General features: G+C 41.4%; 1 protein-coding gene across 5 annotated transcripts in view; it reads right to left on the bottom strand.

The window, feature by feature from the left end:
• The window catches only part of osbpl11 (oxysterol binding protein-like 11), a 95,495-nt gene that overhangs the window by 63,386 nt on the left and 8,008 nt on the right, over positions 1 to 24,101 (bottom strand). For all 5 annotated transcript variants that reach the window (XM_059647379.1, XM_048534827.2, XM_048534828.2 and 2 more), the window contains exon 2: positions 1,551 to 1,619. In XM_059647379.1, the coding sequence (XP_059503362.1) occupies positions 1,551 to 1,619 (69 nt within the window). The remainder of the gene's footprint in view (positions 1 to 1,550; positions 1,620 to 24,101) is intronic.

The raw sequence follows: 24,101 nt of genomic DNA on the forward strand, positions 1-24,101 counted from the left end.
GAGAAAACCTGTCAGCTTGGTGACATTAACTGTTGGTGAAGAGCTAAGTTAAATTTGTGAATAAATACAGAGTGCTGTTTTGAGTCCAGGAGGTGCGTACAAGATCCAGAAGAGTCCATGAGGAAGTCCATGGTGGAACAACTCTTGATTGGGAGTTGAGTCCAGATCAGCAAACGTGAAAAACTGCAATCTTGTGAAGTTTGTTGAGATGTGATAACTTAACGTATCATTAAATTTTAGGGGAGTTAGTGAGAAAACTGTGGGATCTATCCTGCTTGCATTTGCTACGCGACACGCATTGTAGGATATTTGATCACTGTATATTACTCATGCTTAACAATATACTAATTATGTGTTAAAGTAAGTTATGGATGATTTTTAGATTATATTACTGTTCTAACAAAGTACTGTTGGTGATCTGGTTTGGGATCATAACAATGTCCAATTCTGCTCCAAGTCCCGCTCTCCAATTATTTATTTATTTGCTGACTTGTATTGACTCCCATGCTTTCAACACCCCAAAAATGTAAAATTCTCACCCATATTGAAATTCCTTCATGTATTTTGTAAAAGAAAATTTAAAAACCTCTAATCTTTTTTACTTTCACTAGCTCCACAGCCCTTTTGAATACTAGATGGAAGCACATTGACTTTCTACGAAAGCTATTCAGCTAGATCCAATACCACCTCCACCTTTTCTCCATAATCTTCATTTTGTCTTTAGAGGTTTATCCAACTTCCCATTGAAAGCAATAATTAATCTGCCTCCACCATCCAATGCAGTACACTCCAGATACCATCCCTCACCACTCTTAACTTTTCCTAAGTACTTTATTGGCCAGTACTTAAATTAGATTACATTGTTTCATAATCACCTCAATTGACATAACCATAATCTAAAATTGTGACTACTTTTATGATCAAAGCCACATTTGCAATCTTCCAGCAAATGCTTCAGTCTTACATTTATTGTGCAAATTGAGCCCGTTGATAAAATCAACCTTACAAAGATTTTTAAAATCATGAGGAGCATAGATGAGGTGAATAGCCTAGAACTTTTCTCCGGAGAAGGGCAGTCCAAAATTAGACAGCATTGATTATGGTGAGAGATCTAAGGGACAACGTTTTCACACAGAGGCGGTCCACAAATGCCAGAGGAAGTGATAAAGGTAGGTGTAATTACGACATTTAAAATACATTTGGACAGGAACATGAACAAAGGGATATGGACCAAACACAGGCAAACGGGGCTAGTTCAGCTTAGGAAACCTGGTCAGTATGGAAGAGCTGGGCTGAAGGGTCGGTTCCTAACACTTCTTTTCTTAAAAAGAAGCATTTATATCAGAAGTCTGATTTATGCTAACACTGTAAAGGGATAAGAAACAGCTTTGCACGAGTCATAATGTAAGCACAAGTTGAATTATGCCTCACACCAGTTTTTTAGCTGAAGACAAAACTAGATAGCACCACCACAACTTAACACATGAAAGCAATCAATGTTAATTGAAGAACTCAACAATTATTGAACAATTTCTGCTAAACGAACTCACCGATACTGCCAGCCTGTGACAAGGTTAGTATATTTCATCAAATATCCATGTACATTCTCCATGTGATCACTGTAGGCCAGAAAAAAAGAGTTGTGATATGTGCATCTATATAACCAAAGAAACTAATGCAACTTCAGATTACACATTTCACTTTAGTCACTCAAAATACCATAGCGTTGAAGCAACCATAACATTTTACATTTCAAACACTGGAAAATTTTGGAGCGATTAATCCTTGAAATTTGTGCTGTAACCTGCCGTCAATTTTTGATAAGAACACAGATGGGAGATTATACGACAGCATAAAACAGATTTTCAAATCTGAGTGGACATCTTGGGTCGGAAGCAGAAGATAGAAATATACTTTAAATTGAAATATTTATGGGCATTCTTAGGCACTCCATTAGACAAAAGTTGCTAGTGCCATGGGGGGAAAAAATGCAGTCTAAATCATCAAATGGTACCAAGAATGGCAGAATGAAATGAGATACTTGAAAAAAAGTATATTGTGAAAAATAAAGCTTAAAAGACAGTCTAGCTGCAGTTTTGCAAATTTAAGGATGAAAAGGCCAATTAGTAAAACATTATTTCTTTAATCAATAAATCTGTAATAAGAGTGCATCTGTTTAAAGTTAGTTCTAGAAACAAAATAAGTGGTTAGGAGTTTTATTTTTCAAGTCATCAGAATCAGGAGCCCAGAGCTAAGGAAATTTAGTTTGGTCAACCTAGTATCAAACACACCTAGAAATTCATTGCTACAAATAACACAGTCTCCAACATGCACTTGAAATTACATCATATTAATTGCTGTGAGCACAATTGGCAGCGCACACTTTCCCTATTATTTCATACCTCGCTTGAATAAGTCTCGTAGTCTTAAGCCCTAAGTGTTGCCAACTAATTTGTAAGAAACACCAAGTGTAGCTTTGGTATGGTTATTTAAATAATTCAATTGTGATGTTCAGATGGTAATTAAAAATATTATACTTCTTCCAGATCCGAAATCACGCTAACGTTCAGGGTATTCCATTTGATGAGAGCAACACATGCAATTTTGGCTTTTCCTACGATGCTCAGCAGACAGATGTTGCAATCATTGTACAAGGTTATAACTGGGTAAGGTTGCACTCTTAAAATAAATTCAGCATGTCTGGGAAGGCCAAGTTCATTGACTCAAAAGATTGTACTTGATGCCAAATTGCCAAACAATAATATTTCCTCTGAATCACCCACAATCTTGGGATGAATAACGGTTGCATACCGAAAAATGTAAGGTGAACTGACCACTGGGCCACAACCACATCATTTAAATGAAACTGCAAAACTCTGCAATGCAGAGGCATATGGTCGTGGCTGATCTCAATTGGGCAAGACAAAGCGTCACATACGCTTACAAGAGTCAGTCTAATGGCCAGGTATTTCAAACTCAACACAAGAAATGATCAGCAATTGCATCTGTATGCAGTGAACAGCCACCCGAAGGAAGAACCATTGTTACTATCATTTCAGTCAAGGCCAAGGAACCACTTGGAATGGATTCAATAAGTTCAAAGACCTTCATTAATTCTCAAAAGATTACTAAACACAATTAATTGAGATAAAATATCTATGTCAGATCACTGCAAAAGTACACAAAAATACAGCAATTGAGACCATACAGAGTTGAAAACAGAACAAAGGATATTGCAAAAAAAGTTATAATACACTGATATAGTTGAACGTTGTAGAACTATTTCTCAGAAAAGGCAGAGATATAACTGAGCTCAATACAACTACCTCAGAGAGAAACACTCAGACTAAGGAAAGGAAGAATTCAAAGCATCCTACTCCTCAGAATGAGACTAGAACCAGATCAGATTTATTAGTCACAGGTAAATCTGGAAGGAGACACAAGTTTTCTAAGGGTCTAAGAGAATGGTTTGTTGATTTATGTTAGTAGAGTTAGAGGAAAGCATCTTGAACTCAAGTAACAGTACTCAGGAGATTGCTGTTTGGTAGCCCCCAAACATGTAATAAAACAGTGGAAGTTATGTCACATCTACTCAAAGTGGAGAAGTTCTGGGCACCACATCTTAGGACAGAGTTACTGGCTTTGGGAGGAGTGCAGAGTAGATTTACCAAATTGATACGTATATTTGACAGATGAATTCCAAGGAGACATAACGTAAAGTAGTGCTGTATTTCCTAGAATTTATAAATTAAGGAATGGTTTGATCAAAGGTTTTGAGATATTAAGGAGAAAAGATAGCTTTTCTCGTTCTGCCCCATTCTACTGATTGGAGAGGCCAGTATGAGTTTTATATTTTTTACAATCTCACCTTCTGAGGCGACACCATTTTTTAAACAACTTTCTAATCAACGTTTTCAGTGATGTTATTACACACTTCTGGAGCAGGTGGGACTTGAGCCCATATTCATGGCTCAGTGGGAAGGGCAATGCCACTGCGCCACAAGAACCCTCCAGCATTAACTCTATGTCAAGTACTTAATCATAAACAGGTGGTGGGCATTAACTGTGGATTCAATGTGCTCCTAAACAAATAGTTAAACTGTGGCTGTTGGATTAAGAAGTATATGTTAAGAAGTACATGTTTCTAAGATGTCCTAATAAGTATACAAGCATACAATGGCTTCAAAGGGCTTGTTTGGTGCAGCGGCAGAGTCCCTACCTCTGAAAGTGGAGGGCCAGTTCATGTCCTAACTGCTGAAGTGTATAACAACATCTCTCTACAGCTTGATTAGAAAAATATTAAAGGGGCACAGTTATAGATGACCAACAGGCTAAAGGGCCTATTCCTGGCCCTATGTTTCTAGTTCAGATTCCGTCTAGTCATAGAGTCATACAGCATAGAAACAGACCCTTCAGTCCAAACTGAACGTAATTCCAAACTAAACTAGTTCCACTGCCTGCTCCTGGCCCATATCCCTCCAAATCTTTTCTCTTCATGTATCTCTCCAAATGTCTTTTAAATGTTGCAATTGTACCCACATCCACCACTTCCTCAGGAAATTCATTCCACACTCAAACCACCCTCTGCATAAAACAAAAATTTGCCTCATATCTTTTTTAAATCTTTCTCCTCTCACCTTAAAACATGTGTCCCCAGACTTGGTATCCCCTATCCTAGGAGAAAGACAACTACCATTAACTTTATCTATACCTCTCATTATTTTATAAACTTCTATCAGGCCGCATCTCAACCTCCTATGCTCCAGTGAAAACAGTCTCAGCCTGTCCAGCCTTGGTTTACAACTCAAACCTTCCACAAGTGGCAACATCCTGGTAAATCTCTTTTGAACCCAATCCATCTTTATAATATCCTTCCTATAAGTGGGCAATCAGAACTGGACACAATATTCCAGAAGAGTCCTAACCAAAGTCCTGTGCAACCTCAACATGACTTCGAATCTCCCATACTCAAAGGGCAGTGCAACAAAGGCAAGCATGCCAAATGCCTTTTTAACCACCCTGTCTATATGTGATGCAAATTTCAAACAATTATGTACCTGCGCCCATAGGTCTTTCTGTTCTACAACACCACCCAAGGTCCTACCATCCCTCCTTCCTCCTCTAACCCAAGAAAAGGGGTGAGAGATGTGGTAATTTGTCGGTAGCAAAGCGAGAAGTGAGGCATTGGCATGATAAGCTTTGGTGATCAGCGGTTCAGCAATAAGTACAAGTAAGCTGAGATAAAGTCCCTTCAACTTTCTTCTCAATCTTAGAGCAGCTGAGATGGCAGTTAGGGCAGTGGCATGCTCCTCCTGCAGGATGTCAGAGATCAGGGAGACCCCCCATAATCCGTGATGACTACATCTGTGGGAAGTGCACCCAGCCGCAGGTTGGGGAGACTGTGTTTGGGTACTGAAGCTGGAGCTGGATGTACTCAGGATCTCCGGGATGCTAAGCGCATCATAGATATGAGTTTAGTGAGGTGGTCACACCCAAGGTGCAGGCAGAGAGTAGCTGGGTGACCATGAGGAAAGGCAAAGGGAGTAGGCAGAAGAGTGCAGGAATCCCCTGTGGGTATTCCCCTCAAAAACATTTTGAGATGGTTGGGAGGGATGACCAGAGGAAAGCACCAGTAACCATGCTGGTAGCACTACAACTGACTCTGGGGAGCAGCAGGAAAGGATAAAGATAAACAGGACCTTGTTGATAGGAGATTCAACAGTTAGGGGGACAGACAGGAGATTCTGTGGCCGCCAATAGGAATCCAGGATAGTGTGTTACTCACTACATGCCAGGGTCCGGGATGTCTTGTAACAGCAGCAGATTGTTCTCAAGGGGGAGGGTGAGCAGTCAGAAGTCGTTCTGCAGGTTAGCACAAATGACACAGGTAGAAATAGGGACGAGGTCCTGCGGAGTGATATGATAGATGAATACGTGGCTAAAGAATTGGTGCAGGGACAGGAATTCAGATCCCTGGATCTTTGGGATCTTTTGTGGGGCAGAGGTCACCTGTTCAAGAGGAACGGGTTGCACCTGAACTGGAGAAGGACCAATACCCCGGTGGGCAAATTTGATAGAGCTTCAAGAGGGTTGAAACTAGATTGGGGGGGGGGGGCATGGATAGATATGTGGAACTGGGATATTATAGCCATTACAGAAACATAGCTCAGGGAGGGACAGGACTGGCAGCTTAATGTGCCAGAGTACAGGTGTTTTAGGTGGGACATAGGTGGAGGAAAGAGGGGGAGTTTCATTTTTGATTAAGGGTGTGTATCACAGCAGTAGTCAGATCATCCAATGAGGCTGTGTGGTGGAGCAACGATTTACAAAAAGGATGATGATATTATTGGGGTTGTACTATAGGCCCCCAAATAGTCAATGGGAATCACAGGAACAAATATGCAGGGAGATGGGGGAGATTTGCAAGAGTAATAGGATTGTCATAGTGGGGGATTTTAATTTTCCTAACTTAGATTGGGACTACCATTGTGTTAACAGCTTAGATGGGGTGGAATTTGTTAAGTGTGCTCAGGAATGTTTCCTTAAGCAGTATATAGACTGTCCTACTCGGGAATGGGCAAACCTTGACGTACTCTTGGGAAATAGGGCAGAACAGATGACTGAGGTGACCGTGGGGGGCCACTTTGGGCCCAGTGACCATAGTTCTATTAATATTAAAAAGTAATGGAAAAAGACAAAACTGGTCCACAAGTTCAAGTCCTAAATTGGGGCAAGGCAAATTTTGATGGAATTAGACAGGAGCATTCAGGGATTGATTGGAGTAGTTTTTTTTGCAGGCAAAGGGACCTCTGGCAAGTGGGAGGTCTTTAAAAGTGTGATAGCTAGAGTTCAAGCTCTGTATGTCTCTGTGAGGTGAACGGCAAGGTTGGCAGGAGTAGGAACCCTGGATGAGAAGAGCTATTGAGGCTTTGACCAGAAAAAAAGAAAGAGGGAGGCATGGCCCAGGCAGCTGGGATCAAGGGAATCCCTGGAGGTATACAGAGGATACAGGAGATTACTGAAGGAGGAAATCAGGAGAGCAGAAAGGGGGCATAAGATAGCTTTGGCTGAGATGATTAGGGTGAACCCAAAGAGATTTTTTAAGTATGTTAAAGGAAAAAGAATAACGAGAGAGAGAGTAGGACCCCTCAAGAACCAAAGTGAACATGTACACATGGAACCAAAAGAGAAGAGTAAGGTCCTCAATGAATAGTTCTCCTCTGTGTTTACAGTGGATAAAGACAAGACAACTTGGGAACTTGGGTCAAGTCAGTGGTGATATCTTGGGGACAGTCCATATCACAGTACAGGTGGTGTTGGAAGGACTAGAATGTACAGAAGTGAATAAATCTTCAGATCCTGACCAGACATATCCAAGGAACCTGCAAGAGGCTAGGGAAGAAATTGCAGGGGTCCTGGCTGCCTGGCTGATATACATGCATCATTAGCCAGGAAAGAAGTCCCGGAAGACTGGAGGGTAGAAAATGTTGTGCCCGTATTCAAGAAGGGCTGCAAAGAACAACCTGGGAATTATAGACCAGTAAGCTTAACGTGTGGTAGTTACGTAACTCGAGAAGATTCTGATGGATAAGATATACATGCATTTGGAAAGACAGGGTTTAATTAAGAGCAGTCAGCATGGCTTTGTGCATAGGAGATAATGTCTCACAAATTTGTTTGTGGTTCTTCAATGAAGTGACCAGGAAGGTTGATGAGGGCGGGGTAGTAGACATAGTCTATATGGATTTCAGTAAGGCTTTTCATAAGGGCCCACATGGCAGGCTGCTCTGGAAGGTTATCTCACATGGAATCCAGGGACAGCTGGCAAACTGGATACACAGTTGACTTGATGGTAGGAAGCAGAGGGTAATACTGGAAGGATGCTTGTCTGACTGGAGGCCTGCAACTACTGGTGTGCCTCAGGGGTCGGTGTTGAGTCCATTACTGTTTGTCATCTATATCAATGAGAATGTACAAGGCATGATTAGTAAGTTTGCGGATGACACCAGAATAGGCAGTATCGTGGACAGTGAGGAAAGTTACTAGAAATTGCAGCAAAATCTTGATCAGCTGGGGAAGTGGGCCGGGAAATGGCAGATGGAATTTAATATAAATAAGTTTGTGAGGTGTTGCATTTTGGAACATGAAATCCTGGTAGGAGTTTCATGGTGAACAGTAGGGCCTTGGACTTCAGGTGTAATGTTCTCTGAAACTGGAGTCTCAGGTACAAAGACAATGAAGGTGGCTTTTGGCACATTGGCCTTTGTCAGTCAGGGTACTGAATTTTGAAGTTAGGAAGTTAAGTTTCAGTTGTTCAGTTGGTGAGGCTGCACTTGGAGTAATGTGTTCAGTTTTGGTCACCTCGCTATAGGAAGGATGTTATTAAACTGGAAAAGAGTGAAAAAGAAATCTACAAGGATGTTGCCAGGACTCAAAGACTGATCTATAGGGAGAGGTTGGACAAGCTGGGACTTTTTTTCTTAAGAGTGTAGGAGACTGAGGGGGGATCTTATAGAAGTGTATAAGATCATAAGAGGCATGGGTAGGGTGAATGCACACAGTCTTTTTCCCCCGATTTGGGGAATCGAGAACTAGGAGGCATCAGTTTAAGAGAAGACAGGAAAGAATACTTGGGAACCTGAGGCCAAGCTTTTTTTTAAACATAGACGGTGGATGCATATGGAATGCACAGCCAGAAGTGCCAGAGGTGGGAACATTAACAACATTTAAAAGGCATTTGGACAAATTTATAGATAAGAAAGGTTTAAAAGGGTATGGGCCAAGAAATGGGCTTAGCATGGATGGACATTTTGGTTGGCACGAACCATTTTGGGCCAAAGGGCCTGTCTCCATCCTATAGGTCTCTATGAATAAGCCCTACCCTTGTTGTAACAAAATACAACACCTCACAGTTATCCAGACTGAACTCCATCTGCCATTCAGCCCATTGACCCATTTGATCAAGATCCCTTTCCATTCATAGAAAACCTTCTTCACTGTTTACTGTGCCTTCAATTTTGGTGTTGTCCACAAAGTCACTAACCATGCCTTCTATATTCTAATCCAAATCATTTATATAAATGACAAACCAAAAAGGACACAGAACAGATCCCTGTAGAACACAGCTTGTGTCAGGCGTCCAGTCTGAAAAGCAACCCTCCACCATTGCAATCTGTCTCCTGCCATTAAACTAATTATAGTTCCAATTGGCAAGTTCACCCTGAATCCCATGCGGCCTAATTTTACTAAATAATCTACCATGTGGAACCTTGTCAAAGGCAAAGGTATTACTGAAATCCAAATAAACAGCATCCACTACGCTGCCATTGGAAAACAAAGGTATAGCACAGATGATCAACTACTAATAACTGCAATAGTTGCGCAGGATTACTAGAATGTGTTGATTTAAGTCATTACAGATCAACTGTAATATAACCGAAATATTCATAACAAAATAATGATACATAGTGCTGAAGAACCACCCCAAAAATTGTAACATTTTAACCACATTGAAAAATTGGTGACAATCAAAACTAAATGCTGCCCTACATACACAGGATTTATGCATTCCCATAATGGGAAATTCACTGATTGTGACAAGAGGATCAATCCCTTGTTTACATCAATGCCTATAAAATAGCGGTGGAAGTGGGGGGAAACTATTAAGGAAGGGAATAACTGTGAAAATTCTAACCAATCTAGTTGTCATTATGTGTCATCTTGATTTTACAGTGGCATGCTTACCTTTCTATCAGTTGTGTGCTTTTATTACAGGTTTGGAACAAAATCTGTGTTGATACTGACGCTCCACTGAGGGAATGCTGTGTTAGCAAACATGTTCATTTTGTGATAGAAATCTTGACCAAAGGCCTTGTCTGTCTATTCACATGGGATAAAATGAAAAATTCCATGACACGGTACAAGGAAGAGAGGGTATTTTCCTGTTATCTTAGCCAAAATCTATCCCTCAACCACCGTCATCAAAATATGCTAACTAGTCATTTATTTCATTTCCCAGTTGTGGAATGTTGCTGTGCACATAATTGGAAGCCACATTTGCGTGCACAAGCAGTGTCAGCACTTCAAAAAATAATCAGCCAGCTGTGAATGTCTTAAGGTTGTCTGTAAGCTGTGAAAAGCATGATATATAAACGCTGATCCTTCTTATCTATCTATACACAGGCCTCTGCTGGATATCATAAAGACTAAGCTGTTGCTATGCTTTCAAGTGCTCTAAGAATAATTAGCTTTCAATTCACTATTAAGTCATATACAACTTGAGTGAAATACAAGAACACGATGTACAACTGTAAAACAGCATCCCAAAGCAGGAGTTAATCTTTTTACATTCTGCCAAAAGCTGAATGTTTGTTTTGTCTGTAATAGGCCACCTCAGACCTCCCACCCAGCCACCAATGAATATTAGTGTTACTTGCATTCCTCCTTCAATCTATTAAACAAAAGCTAATTGATCATTTATCTGACAACTTTGTGGAACTAGCAGAATATCATCCAGTTCACTAGAAAAAGCCGTAGCATTCAAACTCCAGCTCGGATATTATATATTATTACATATTGTGGATTGTCTGCCGCAGGGATCAATCATGTATCCTTCTCTAATCCCTTGGTACAGCAAAAGCCTGTGCCCAAATTCATACTTTAGAATAAGTTTATAATTATGGATCGTGGGGTACAAGATAGACCCATTTTGTCAGTCCCAAAAATCATGTTTTTCCATATACTTCGTACAGAAGTTGACCTATCTCTACAGCAATGTCACGCTATAATCACACTGTGGATCGGTTAGTTTGACTGGCTGGATGAATGGTGTGCCACACAGAAAGATACCAACAGATAAGGTTCAATTCCTGCACTGGCTGAGGTTACCAGGAAGGACTCATCTTCTCAACCTCCCCCCTCACCTGTGGCGAGGTGACCCTAAGGTTGAATCACCCCAGTCATCTCTCTATAGTGAGAGGGGGCAGCACTATGATCTGCTAAGACTATAATAAATCTACATTCACATTACTAGTTAAACTAAATTGTCATCACTCTAATGGATGTTTCACTTACTAGTACCTTATATCTGGGTGGAGCACTACAGAACATGAACTGCAACAATTCAAAGAGGCAGCTCACCCTCACTTTCTCAGGGGCAACTAGGGCTAAGGAAATTAATGCTGGCCAGCTAGCGGTTCCACATCCCACGAACGGATCAAATAGACAATATGGACTGTGTTGTGAAGATGCACAGGAGTTAAAGGCATGCCCACAGGGAGTAGACTCTACTTGATGAATGAGAAAGATGACAACCAACACTTCCAGTTTACGTTTACATTCAGTACAAAAACTGTCTCTCGTCTTTAAAAGGACTGATTATGCTTTCAAAAGATCAACTTATATGCCAACAACTGGAGAATCTATAAATTCTGGAAAATCAAGGAGCAGAAAGCCTGAACCCATATTTAAAAAGGATGCCATTACAGTGTTTGAGACTTCTAGCTGCTTAGATTGCTTTCAAACTCCTCCACGATTTGACACCTCCCAATCTCTGCATTCTCCACCAGCATTACAATTCTCCAAGATTTTTGTTCCTCCAATTCTTGCAATCTTAAGCATCCTTAACTTCAGCTACTCTAACATTGGTGGCAGCTTCAGCTTCTAGGGTTCTAAGCCCTCCTGGGATTCTCTCCCTCAATCACAGTGGCTCACAATCTCTTTCCTCCTTTAGGGGTGCTTCATAAACTCTAAACTTTTAGTCATTGGCCCATTATGACCTAATGTGGCTCGGTATTAAATGTTGTTTGTTAACACTCCTATGGAGCACCTTGGGAGATTTATACTACATTAAAGACATTATATCAATCTAAGATGCTACTACTGCTGTTAGAGGATTGTCTTAACATGACACAACCGACCTTTATCGTTAGCTTTTAATTGATTTTTGGAGCTCTCACTGGAATGATTAATGATTACATTCTAATATTAACAGATGGACAATTATCCAGTGAACAACTTAACATCTGAATTACATCCTTCTTGCCTCACCAGCACATCCTTCCATCTACTCCCAGGTAAAGATTTTAAGTACAAAAACATCCATACATTTTCCAGACTAGTAATAATTTTATAAAACCACGAAGGTCCATCACAAAACCAACGAAAGATAAATCTAAACATGGTTGCCTAGTTTTCCAGCACACTTTCCATTTCTGCTGATACAGTGAAACAATCTGCTAGCTGTCACTTCCTTCAAAATATAACAAGGACAGTATTAAAGGATTTACAAAATACAGTGAACACACAAAGGGATTAATTCTCTGCCACTAGCCTACCTTTGAGATAAAAATGCACAATTATACAAATTCAGTTATAGTTTCACAATAATTTCAAGTAGAAATAAATTACCAACAATAATGGCATATCACAATGTTGATGCTGCTACTTTTAAGTTGGCAATATATCTGACTGTACTTTCTTTTGCAGCAGTAAACTGGAATGCACAGGACTTCAGTAAAGATCAAGAGTTTAAACACATCAGAGTATGTGTTCCCAATACCAAAGAGAACCACAAAAAAAAGGCCACCAAAGCCCAAGCATGCAAAGACAACCTCCACAATTGGTCAGTTGCAGCAGAAACTGGTGTGCCTGGCAGCCTTAGTGCTTCCACGAGAAATGCCAAAATAGGTGGCAAAATCAACTACTAACTACAATCAACAGCAACTAAGATGACGGGAGCAAAGGAATCCAAGGTGTACAACAAAAGGTGCAAAACCGTGGCCTAAGACCCAGTCAAAACCAGCAAAACAAAAACAAGGAAGCTGCAACCAAACAGAAATAAATACAAAATAAAAAAGTGTGTAACATAACAATCTAAATCCAAAGGGTTTTTTTTCCCCCTCAGAGCCACCACATTCCTCTGAACAGAGCTGTTGCAAGCAAATAGAACCATATTTATGTGAGGACAATAGCGTTGCTACAATTGTTCCTCCTTACCGAATGTACTGTGTTTAAATCAAAATATTGCTGACCTGTTCAGGTCATATTTAAAAGCTCTAGGGTTAGGAAATATATGGGCAAAATCATCTTAGTGGCGGGTAAGTGCTATTCTGTCACCTGAAGCGACGTAAAACATTAATGCTGTGTTGCTGTACATGTGAGCTAATTGCACTACCTAGTGGTGTTGATGATAAATGCAGCCTAAATGAACAGTTGCACGCTGTAAGTCACTCCTTTTGATGAAAGCTATTCAAAAACATCAGCTGCTTTTGTAATGGTAGATTTTAAAACAAAATTCCACTAAGGTTTTATCACATTGTACAAAAAACTTCCTGTTTTAATAGTGAGCCAAGAGCATTCTCTACAAGCCTTTCCAATTGCCAGAATAAAAGTATTTAAAGTAAATTCTAATACCTGAGCAATCTGGAATTCAGAAGATGGAAACTAAAATATATCTACTGATTAGGCACTAGATAAGTTTCATATACAGTATTAACATATTAAAAGAGATATCAGAATGTTTTATTAAGTAAAGGGTACTATATAAATGAATAATGCTCTCTGCTTTATAAGGTACTATAATTGAGTCCTTTAATGCTCATTTTGTTCTAGTTGCACCCCATTCAAATAATTAACGTGCGGCAAGATGCTGAATTCCCAGGACAAATCACTGGAGAACACAATTTTAAATCTTGCCAATCAAGTGATGTTACGTTTGTTCCTACGTTAAGTTTCTTACCTCTCAGTTAATTATCAGCCTTAAAGCTTTAGGTGGTTTCAAAATTATGCACTGATCGTCAAATGTTTTCTATCCGTAAAGACAACACACATTCACATTCCTCTAGCCACCATGCCAGTGAATTAATCACATTAGCAAGGTATGATCCTCCTTTCTGAAATATTTGCAAATTCCATCTGATCATCTTGCATTTTCTCCCCCAGAGTTCAGCTGCTGTCTCTGATAGTAAATCCCAGCAACGTTTTCCACAATCAACATTATACAAACCATCTCAGGAGCACAAAAGCTGACGTTTCGGGCCTAGACCCTTCATCAGAGAGGGGGATGGGGAGAGGGAACTGGAATAAATAGGGAGAGAGGGGGAGGCGGACCAAAGATGAAGAGTGAAGAAGATAGGTGGAGAGAGTATAGGTGGGGAGGTAGGGAGGGGATAGGTCAGTCCAGGGAAGACGGACAGGTCAAGGAGGTGGGATGAGGTTAGTAGGTAGATGGGGGTGCGGCTTGGGGTGGGAGGAAGGGATGGGTGAGAGGAAGAACCGGTTAGGGAGGCAGAGACAGGTTGGACTGGTTTTGGGATGCAGTGGGTGGGGGGGGGAAGAGCTGGGCTGGTTGTGTGGTGCAGTGGGGGGAGGGGACGAACTGGGCTGGTTCAGGGATGCAGTAGGGGAAGGGGAGATTTTGAAACTGGTGAAGTCCACATTGATACCATATGGCTGCAGGGTTCCCAGGCGGAATATGAGTTGCTGTTCCTGCAACCTTCGGGTGGTATCATTGTGGCAGTGCAGGAGGCCCATGATGGAAATGTCATCCAGAGAATGGGAGGGGGGAGTGGAAATGGTTTGCGACTGGGAGGTGCAGTTGTTTGTTGTGAACTGAGCGGAGGTGTTCTGCAAAGCGGTCCCCAAGCCTCCGCTTGGTTTCCCCAATGTAGAGGAAACCACACCGAGTACAGTGGATGCAGTATACTGTACTCGGTGCGGCTTCCTCTACATTGGGGAAACCAAGCGGAGGCTTGGGGACCGCTTTGCAGAACACCTCCGCTCAGTTCGCAACAAACAACTGCACCTCCCAGTCGCAAACCATTTCCACTCCCCCTCCCATTCTCTAGATGACATGTCCATCATGGACCTCCTGCACTGCCACAATGATACCACCCGAAGGTTGCAGGAACAGCAACTCATATTCCGCCTGGGAACCCTGCAGCCATATGGTATCAATGTGGACTTCACCAGTTTCAAAATCTCCCCTTCCCCTACTGCATCCCTAAACCAGCCCAGTTCGTCCCCTCCCCCCACTGCACCACACAACCAGCCCAGCTCTTCCCCCCCACCCACTGCATCCCAAAACCAGTCCAACCTGTCTCTGCCTCCCTAACCGGTTCTTCCTGTCACCCATCCCTTCCCCGCACCCCCATCTACCTACTAACCTCATCCCACCTCCTTGACCTGTCCGTCTTCCCTGGACTGACCTATCCCCTCCCTACCTCCCCACCTATACTCTCTCCACCTATCTTCTTCACTCTCCATCTTCGGTCCGCCTCCCCCTCTCTCCCTATTTATTCCAGTTCCCTCTCCCCATCCCCCTCTCTGATGAAGGGTCTAGGCCCGAAACGTCAGCTTTTGTGCTCCTGAGATGCTGCTTGGCCTGCTGTGTTCATCCAGCCTCACATTTTATTATCTTGGAATTCTCCAGCATCTGCAGTTCCCATTATCTCTTATACAAACCATATGTGGTTATCTGATTTCTCCCTGCCTCCTTGAATATTAGTGTGGCATTTCCTATTGTCTAACAGCCATTTATAGGTTCAAGAGAGTTTTCAGATTGAGCCAAGGTCAGACTGTAATAAAGGTCATTGAAAGTGAAATAAAAATCTTCTGATTATTATTACAAAAATGGTATATTCAGAATGGGCAAATTACTTGGCAGGCTTTGTGAGAGAGAAAGCAAAAGTTAATATTTTCACTGTAAAACAAGAAAGGTTTGAGATCTTTTGCAAACTTTTATTTGTGAGGCTTTTATTAATATTCAAGATAGTCACCTACTCTCACAATTAAGGTGGACCAGTTAAAATCACAGAATGTTTCCTCTACATCAGTAAAGTTACGCATACTGTACCACATGGTACATCATTATTTTTGCTTCCCACACCATTAACACGGTTTAATTAGAGAGATCAACGACATCCAACTCTCTCTGTCTCCCACACACACACAGACACAATTTTGTCATGGAACAGCACTCACCGTTACTTAAATGTGAAACACACAGCAATATCTGTCAACAAATAAATGCTAAATGCACAGCTGAATGCTAAAGCCCAAGAGTTGTTGTTTGGGATTGCTGACCACCTATAGGCATATTTGCAATGATGATGACCTTCACCATGGTTAAATTAAAAAGCAAAAATGAAAAAGCTATAATCTACGGATTACTACCTTAGACGCAAGCAAACTGGCACAGGGTCAACCAGATTACAGGTAAACGTGTGGCTCAAAGATATGTGTGGAATAATTGGGTTCAAATTCTTGGGATATTGGCACCTGCACTAGGGAAACAGGGAGGTGTTCCAATGGGACAGGCACCACCTGAATCATGCTGGGACAAGACTCCTTACGAATCTCATAACTAGGGCTGTGGATAGGACATTAAACTAAACAATGTATGAGTGTGCATATTAGTGCATGGGATGTTTAGCTACATGGAAAAAATTAAAAGGAGGGGTGGATTAAGCAGATGCTCTTATACTTTCCAGAACAAATAATAGGTCAAAGTCCAACAGCTTCATTTGAAAACACAAGCTTTCAAAGCTCAGCTCCTTCCTCGGGCGTAGTGAGACAGACAGGGTATAAGATACAGAATTTATAAGCAGAAAGTAACCACCCTAAAACTGGCCACCTTTTGTTGAATCTTTAATCAGTCAGGAAGGAGACTACTAATTAAATACAATAAACCAGATACATTGACGACATTTTCTATCTTTGGTCTCATGATGAGGAATCACTGGAACAACTGCATAAGTTCATCAATAAGTTTCATCGGACCAGACTTCTCTAGCTTCCACCCTAAACATATTGAAAAAGCCATCCTTATGGACAACCTCATACACACAGAGAATCTGGTCAGATGAGGGGGAATGCGACAGACACTTGAAGGCGTTGAAAGATGCCCTCATAAGGACAGGACACAATGTTCAACTCATCAATCGCCTGTTCTGACGTGCTACAGCGACCTCCTCAGAAGACAGACGCGAGATGCGACCGATAACATACCCTCATCTAGTAGATATGCTCCACCGCTATCCCATCCACCCACTCCAACAGCCGCCCCCAGGGCCCGCCCCCCCACGCCTCTGATGGCCCTCCCACCCAACAACCGACCCCCACAGGCACCCCACCATCTCACACACACACAAACACACACACACACACTCACTCACTCTCTCTCTTTCTTTCTAACCACACACATACCCAGACAACTACATGAATTATTTCATCCGAGACGTTTGTCTAGTTGTAGATACATTTTATTTAGCTCAAAAAAAAACTGACCCTTGATTAAACAGACAGATTCTAAGGAAGACGTCACACCTAAAATGTATGGTCTGACTTGAGAAGTCACCTCTTGTGTCATTGATAAAACCTTTACTTACCTTTCAAATCATTATTTCAAGAGATCGACCTGTACTTTGCATTTTAATCAGTAGCCTCCTTCTAACTGAGTAAGGATTCAACAAGAGGCAGCACCTCACTATGTTGGTGGACTGAGAAAAATGGGTTGATAGCAGAGCTCAAGAAAAGGAATTCCTGGCATGTCTATGAGATTTTTTTTGAACAACTTGTGGTAGAGCCTGCGAGGGAACAGGCAGTTCTGGATTTGATGGTAATGAGGTAGACTTGTTTAGGGAGCTTAACATGAAGGAACCTTTTTGGAGCAGTGACCATGATATAACTGAATCTAGCCTTGGAGTTTGAGAGGGAGAGGCTGGGATCTGATTTAACTATTACAATTGAGTAATGGTAACTACAAAGACATGAGGGAAGGGCTGGCCAGAGCTAATTGAAGGGAACTTAGCAGGGACGACAGTGGACCAGCAAAGGTAGGAGTTTCTGCACGTAATTCAGGAAGCACAGAAGAAATCCAACCCAAGGAAGAAGAAACATACTAAGAGGGTGGGACAACAATAGAAAACAGGGACAGCATAAAATCAAACAAAAAAAGCATACAATGTGGTGAAGACGAGTGGGAAGCCAGAGGATTAAGAAGCCTTTAAAAACCAGTAGAGGATAATGAGAAAGAGCAGTAAGGGGTGAAAAGGTGAAATAAGATGACAAGAGGGGTAGTGGTTTAAAAAAATTATAGAAGTGTTTTTTTTAAGATATATAAAAGATAAGAGAGGCAAGAGTGATTGGATTGCTGGAAAATAAGGCTGGATAAGTAGTAATGTGGAACAAAGAAACGGTGGAAGGAACTGAATAGGTACTTTGCATGAGTCTTAACACTGGAATCACCAACAGAATACCAGAATTTCAAGACAGTCAGCAGACCCAAGTGAGTGTAGTGGCCATCATTAAAGGGAATATGATGAGGAAGACTGAATGTTAATAAATCACCTGGACCAGATGGTCTATACCTCAGAGTTCTGGGCAGATTGTGGAGGCATTGGCAGTGACCTTTCAGGAATCAGTCGACTCAGGGAGAGCCCTAAAAGACTGGAAAAGGCTACAGTAACGCCTTTATTTAAGGGACGAAGGCAGAATACAGGAAACTGTAGCCTGGTTACCCCGACCTCTGTTTGTCTCCGGCAATACCTTATTTTTGAGTTTTTGTAATTATCCCTATGCCTCATTTAATCGGATTGTAGGTCATCCCCTTGCTCGTTATTTAGCTGTTGACACTTCACTCACACTGTCTAACACTCTTCATCACCTGCAGAGACTTATTATTCAACATTCCACTCTCACCAGTTGTATGAACTTTTGTTCTCTATGCCTATAAATTCTGTGATGCGAAGGTGCCAGTGTTGAACTGGGGTGGACAAAGTCAGAAGTCACATGACACCAGGTTATAGTCCAACAGGTTTATTTGAAATCACAACCTTTGAGTGCATCCCCTTCGTCAGGTAAACCGAAAGAGAAGAGCACAACAGACACAGAATGTATAGGCAGAGAGATCAAAAGATCATATAACCGGTGTAAGTGGAATGTCGAATAATAAGTCTCTACAGGTGACCAACACACTCTGCAGTTGTTAGTAAAGTGTCAACAGTTGAATACCAAATGAAGGGATGACCTATAGTCCGATTAAATTAAGCAGAGAGACAATTACAAAGATTAAAAATAAGGCGGTGCTGGAGTCAACTCAAATAACTGGAATAACATGATAGGTATCAGATGAACCAAAACAACTGCAGATGCTGTAAATCAGGAACACAAACAGAAGTTGCTGGAAAACCTCAGATCTGGCAGCATCTATGAAGAAAAAACATCAGAGTTAATGTCAGAATCCCGAGTTCTGCAGAAGGGACACCAGACCTGAAACGTTAACTCTGATTTTTTTCTTCACAGAATCTGCCAGATCTGCTGAGCTTTTCCAGCAAATTCTGTTTGTCTTCCTGATAGGTATAAGAGTTGTACGTTGAGGGCCGAACCAAAGTAATATGTGATCCAAAACTGTACAAACTCAGTAAAGGAGGGAGATCATAATGATTTATGAAGGTGATGGTGTCAAAACAGGATAGGTAAGGAAGGTTTTACAGATGCAGAACAATGTGGTGTGGTCACATGTAGCATCGGCAGATAATTGTCTGTAGTGTTTCTGATTGTTCAGTTGTTGGTACTCATCTTTGCGGCAGTCCATTCTATTATTTATGACGATGGCTCCTCCTTTGACTGCTGGTTGAAAACAATATTACAATTGGCCTTGAAAGCATGGATGGTGTTGCATTGTGCTTGGGTGATGTTCTGCACTATCTTGTGAGTGGGGCTGATGAATCTGGCATTAATGCATCTCCTGCCAGCTTAAGCATACAAATCAAGCTTAGGGAGTGAAGAGACTACGCCATGTTCTTCGCAGCCTTCAACGTGTCATTGATGAGATGAGCCTCTCACCAAAATCATCCGATGCCTCCACTTCTCACCAAACCTTAAACAGACCATTTTTCAGGACAACACTACACAACCTTGACATGACAACCTCTGCAAGACATGTCAGATCATTGACATGGACACTGCCATCACACGCAGGAACACCACCCACCACGTACACCGCAGGTACTCATGGGACTCAGCCAATGTTGTCGATCTGATACGCTGCAGGAAAGAATGCCCTAAGGCATGGTATATTGGCGAGAGCATGCAGATTGTACAACAGATGAATGGACACCGCACAATCGCCAAACAGGGATGTTCCCTCCCAGTGGAGATACACTTCAGTGGTCAAGGACATTCCAATTTTCGGGTAAGTGTTCTCCGAGGTGGGCTTTGAGATACACAGCAGAATCGCTGAGCAAAAGCTGATAGCCAAGTTCCATACCAATAAAGACGGCCTCAATCGTGATCTTGGGCTCGTCGCTTACATGTGACTGCACGACACTGTTTTGAATACGTAAAATCTTCCGTACCTGTCCTGTGTTGACACTATCACCTTGATAAATTGATATGATCTCTTTATGTTAATTAGTTTGTACAGTTTTGGATTAACCACTAGTTTGGTTAGGCCCTCGGCATGCAGCTCTTATGCCTAGCAGGTTAATCCAGTCATTTGGTTTATCTCCAGCAACACCTTATTTTTAGTTATTTTGTAAATATCTCTCTGCTTCATTTAATCAGATTATAGGTCATCTCTTCACTTGCTATTCAGCTGTTGACATTTTATGCACACCATCTAACTGTTGGCCACCTGCAAAGCTTTTTTTTGACATTCCACTTATACCAGTTGTCTGATCTTTTGATCTTTCCACCCTTGATCTCTCTGCCTATAAATCCTGTGTGTGTGCTCTTCTTTGTCACTTCACCAGATGAAGGGGCTGCGCTCTGAAAGCTTGTGATTTCAAAGAAACCTGTTGTTATAACCTGGTATCATGTAACATCTGACTTTGTATTGTAAGGAAGCACAATTGCTGATTTACACAGGGCATGGTTCCAGGAACAATGAGATGGTAGTCAGATAATCCGTCTTGTGATGTTGGTTGTGGATGTAAGGAGGTTAAGAAATCACAAGAACAACAATGGCATCTTTTATGTGCAGCCAACCAAGTGAAACATAAGACACTGGAGCAGAAGTTAGGCCATTCAGCCCATCAAGTCTGCTCCACTAGTCAATCATTGCTGAAACGTTTCTCAACCCCAATTCTTTCACTTCCTCCCCATAACCCTTGATCCCCTTAACAAGCAAGAACTGATCTATCTCTGTCTTAAATATACACAGTGACCTGGCCTCCACAGCCTTCTGTGGCAGTGAATTCCATAGATTCACCACTTTCTGGCTGAAGAAGTTTCTCTTTATCTCTGTTCTAAAAGCTCTGCCCTTTACTCAAAGGTTGTGCCCTCAGGTCAGAGTCTCTCCTACAAATGGAAACATCTTCCTGACATCCATTCAGTCGCTGCCATTCAGTATTCTGTAAAGTTCAATTGGATTCCCTCTCATCCTTCCAAACTCCATCGAATATAGACCCAGAGTCCTCAGACATTCCTCATATGTTAAGCTTTTCATTCCTGGGACGATTCTCACAAACGTTCTCTGAACCTGCTCTCGGGCCAGTACATCTTTCCTGAGATATGGGGCCCAAAGCTGCACTTAATACTCCAAATGTGGCCTGGTGAGAGCCTCCTGGTGAAAGCCTTATAGAGCCTCAGAAGTACATCCCTGCTTTTATATTCAAATCCTCTCAAAAAAAAATGCCAAAAGTTGCATTTACCTTCCTAACTATTGACTCCACCTGCAAGTTTGCCTTGACGGAATCCTGGGCTATAACTCTCAAGTCTCTTTGCACTTCAGACTTCTGAATTTTCTCCCCGTTTAGAAAATAGCCCATATCTCCATTCTTCTTGCCAAAGTGCATGACCTAACACTTTACCACATTGTACTCTATCTGCCACTCTACTAACCTGTCCGAATCCTTCTGCAGCCTCCCTGCATCCTCAATGCTCCTGGCCGTCCACCTACCTTTATAACATGTACAAACTGGACAGTTTAGTTTTCCACTTGAAAACGGCAGGTATCTCTGACTGTTCAACGAAAACAAAAAATCCAGGGGATCACAGCAGGTCAGGCAGCATGCATGGAGAAAAAGCAAGCTAACAAACTGCATGTACAGTAATTTGTTCTGACAGTTCAGCACTGCACTCAAATAAATGTCAACTTTGATTACATGTTTGAACCTCTATAGTAGAACGTGAATTCATAACTTTCTGACTCAAGATGTGACACACACAGCTGAAACAGCAGCAATTACTTTGTCACTTGTGCATAATCTTAGTATGAGCAGGTTAGGTTAACTGATATATCCAAAAAAGGGATGTAAACACAAGTTTTCTCTTCTCTTTATCGCTACCTTATTTTCTGTAAACTAATGGCTCACTAAGATACTTCTACAAAGGTTATGTAAAAAACAAAGCTCACAAGCAGAACAAAAAAAAACTATGCCAGGATTCTCACTGCATGTTTGAAAGATCAATCGAAATATACATTTTTAACCTCGGCAATGTCAGCAAATCAACCGCTGCTATACACAGAACAGTAACATAATTAGAACTATTTGTTCCAAATAACTGAAGCCCACTGAATGCATAACAGTACATTCTCATTCTATTTTCTAACCAATAAGAGTCTCTCTCCAAATGTTTCTGGTTGCCTTTTGACCAGGGTTAGAGGGTTTGAACCATGGGGAGAGGCTGAAAAGACTGGGGTTATTTTTCCTGGAATGTCAGAGGCTGAGAGGTGACCTTATAGAAGTTTATAAAATCATGACGGGCATGGATAGGATAAATAGGCAAGGTCTTTTCGCCAGGGTGGGGAATTTAAAACTAGATGGCTTAGGTTTAAGGAGAGAGTGGAAAGATTTAAAAAGGGGCCTAAGGGACAACTTTTTAATACAGGTGCTGCATGTATGGAACAAACTGCCAGAGGAAATGCAGGAGGCTGGTACAATTACAACATTTAAAAGGCATCTGGATGGGTATAAGAATAGGAAGGGTTTAGAGGGATATGGGCCAAATGCTGGCAAATGGGAACCAAAGGAACTGCAGATGCTGTAAATCAGGAACAAAAACAGAAGTCGCTGGAAAAACTAAGCAGGACTGGCAGAATCTGTGAAGAAAAAAAAATCAGTTAACATTTCAGAAGAAGGAGGGGTCATTGGACCCAAAATGTTAACTGACTTTTTTTTCCAGATACCGCCAGACCTGCTGAGCTTTTCCAGCAATGTCTGTTTTGTTGCTGGCAAGTGGGACTAGATTTATTTAGGATATCTGGTTAGCATGGGCGAGTTGGACCTCAGGGTCTGTTTCTGTGCTGTATATCTCTGATTCTATGACTCCATGGTCATAACTTTTAGTTTCTTCTGTGTATTTGTAAATCCCTCAAGCATGTCACGTCAATTATGTTTTGATAATTTTCAAGATGGCTGTATCACCAATTACTAAAACATTCACTTACATTATTGAAAACAGTTTTCACCTCAGAGTTCGACTCTTGCTCCAAAATACTGACCTTGTCAAACTACTTTAATTCAAACAAATTTAATTCAAACAACCTGAATGAAATGCTAGCTTGCCTCAGTCAACGGTTCTCTCACTGCAACAAGTGTTTTTTCTACTTTATTCATGATTTAGAAGAACGGAATCTAGGTTAGGTTGCCATTCCTCTCCCAAGGTATTGTTACCTTTAAGATCTATGCCCATCTTTCCCACAACTCAGATTAAGTTTTCATCAGTCCAACATCACCAAATGCTCCTAACAAAAAAATTATGATGGCCTCACTTGATAACTAACACATCTCTCCTTGAACACTGCAACTTTTTCTCCTTTTGACTATAACACTTCCTCTCATCCCCTTCCTCTACTATTAAGCTCATTCAGGTCACCTTTGTCAAGTTCCAATCTTTCAACCTCTAAACGTGAAACTCCATATTGCCATTTATCTATGATCACCTACCTTGTCGACAGGCTGTCTGAGAAAAACCATATCGATTTGATATCAGTTTCGACGTGCACTCTCCCTCCAATTCTAGCTCTGTAGCAAAGCCCAGCTTTGACACTTTCGCAACCCATCTGCTAATGTAACTTTCATCCATAGCTTTTTCTATTCCAGGCTCAAAAATTACAATCCTTGCAAGGCCACCGACCACAAACTTTAACTCAGCCA

This window comes from Stegostoma tigrinum, chromosome 7 (assembly GCF_030684315.1).
Source record: "Stegostoma tigrinum isolate sSteTig4 chromosome 7, sSteTig4.hap1, whole genome shotgun sequence".
NCBI classification, from domain to species: Eukaryota; Metazoa; Chordata; class Chondrichthyes; order Orectolobiformes; family Stegostomatidae; genus Stegostoma; species Stegostoma tigrinum.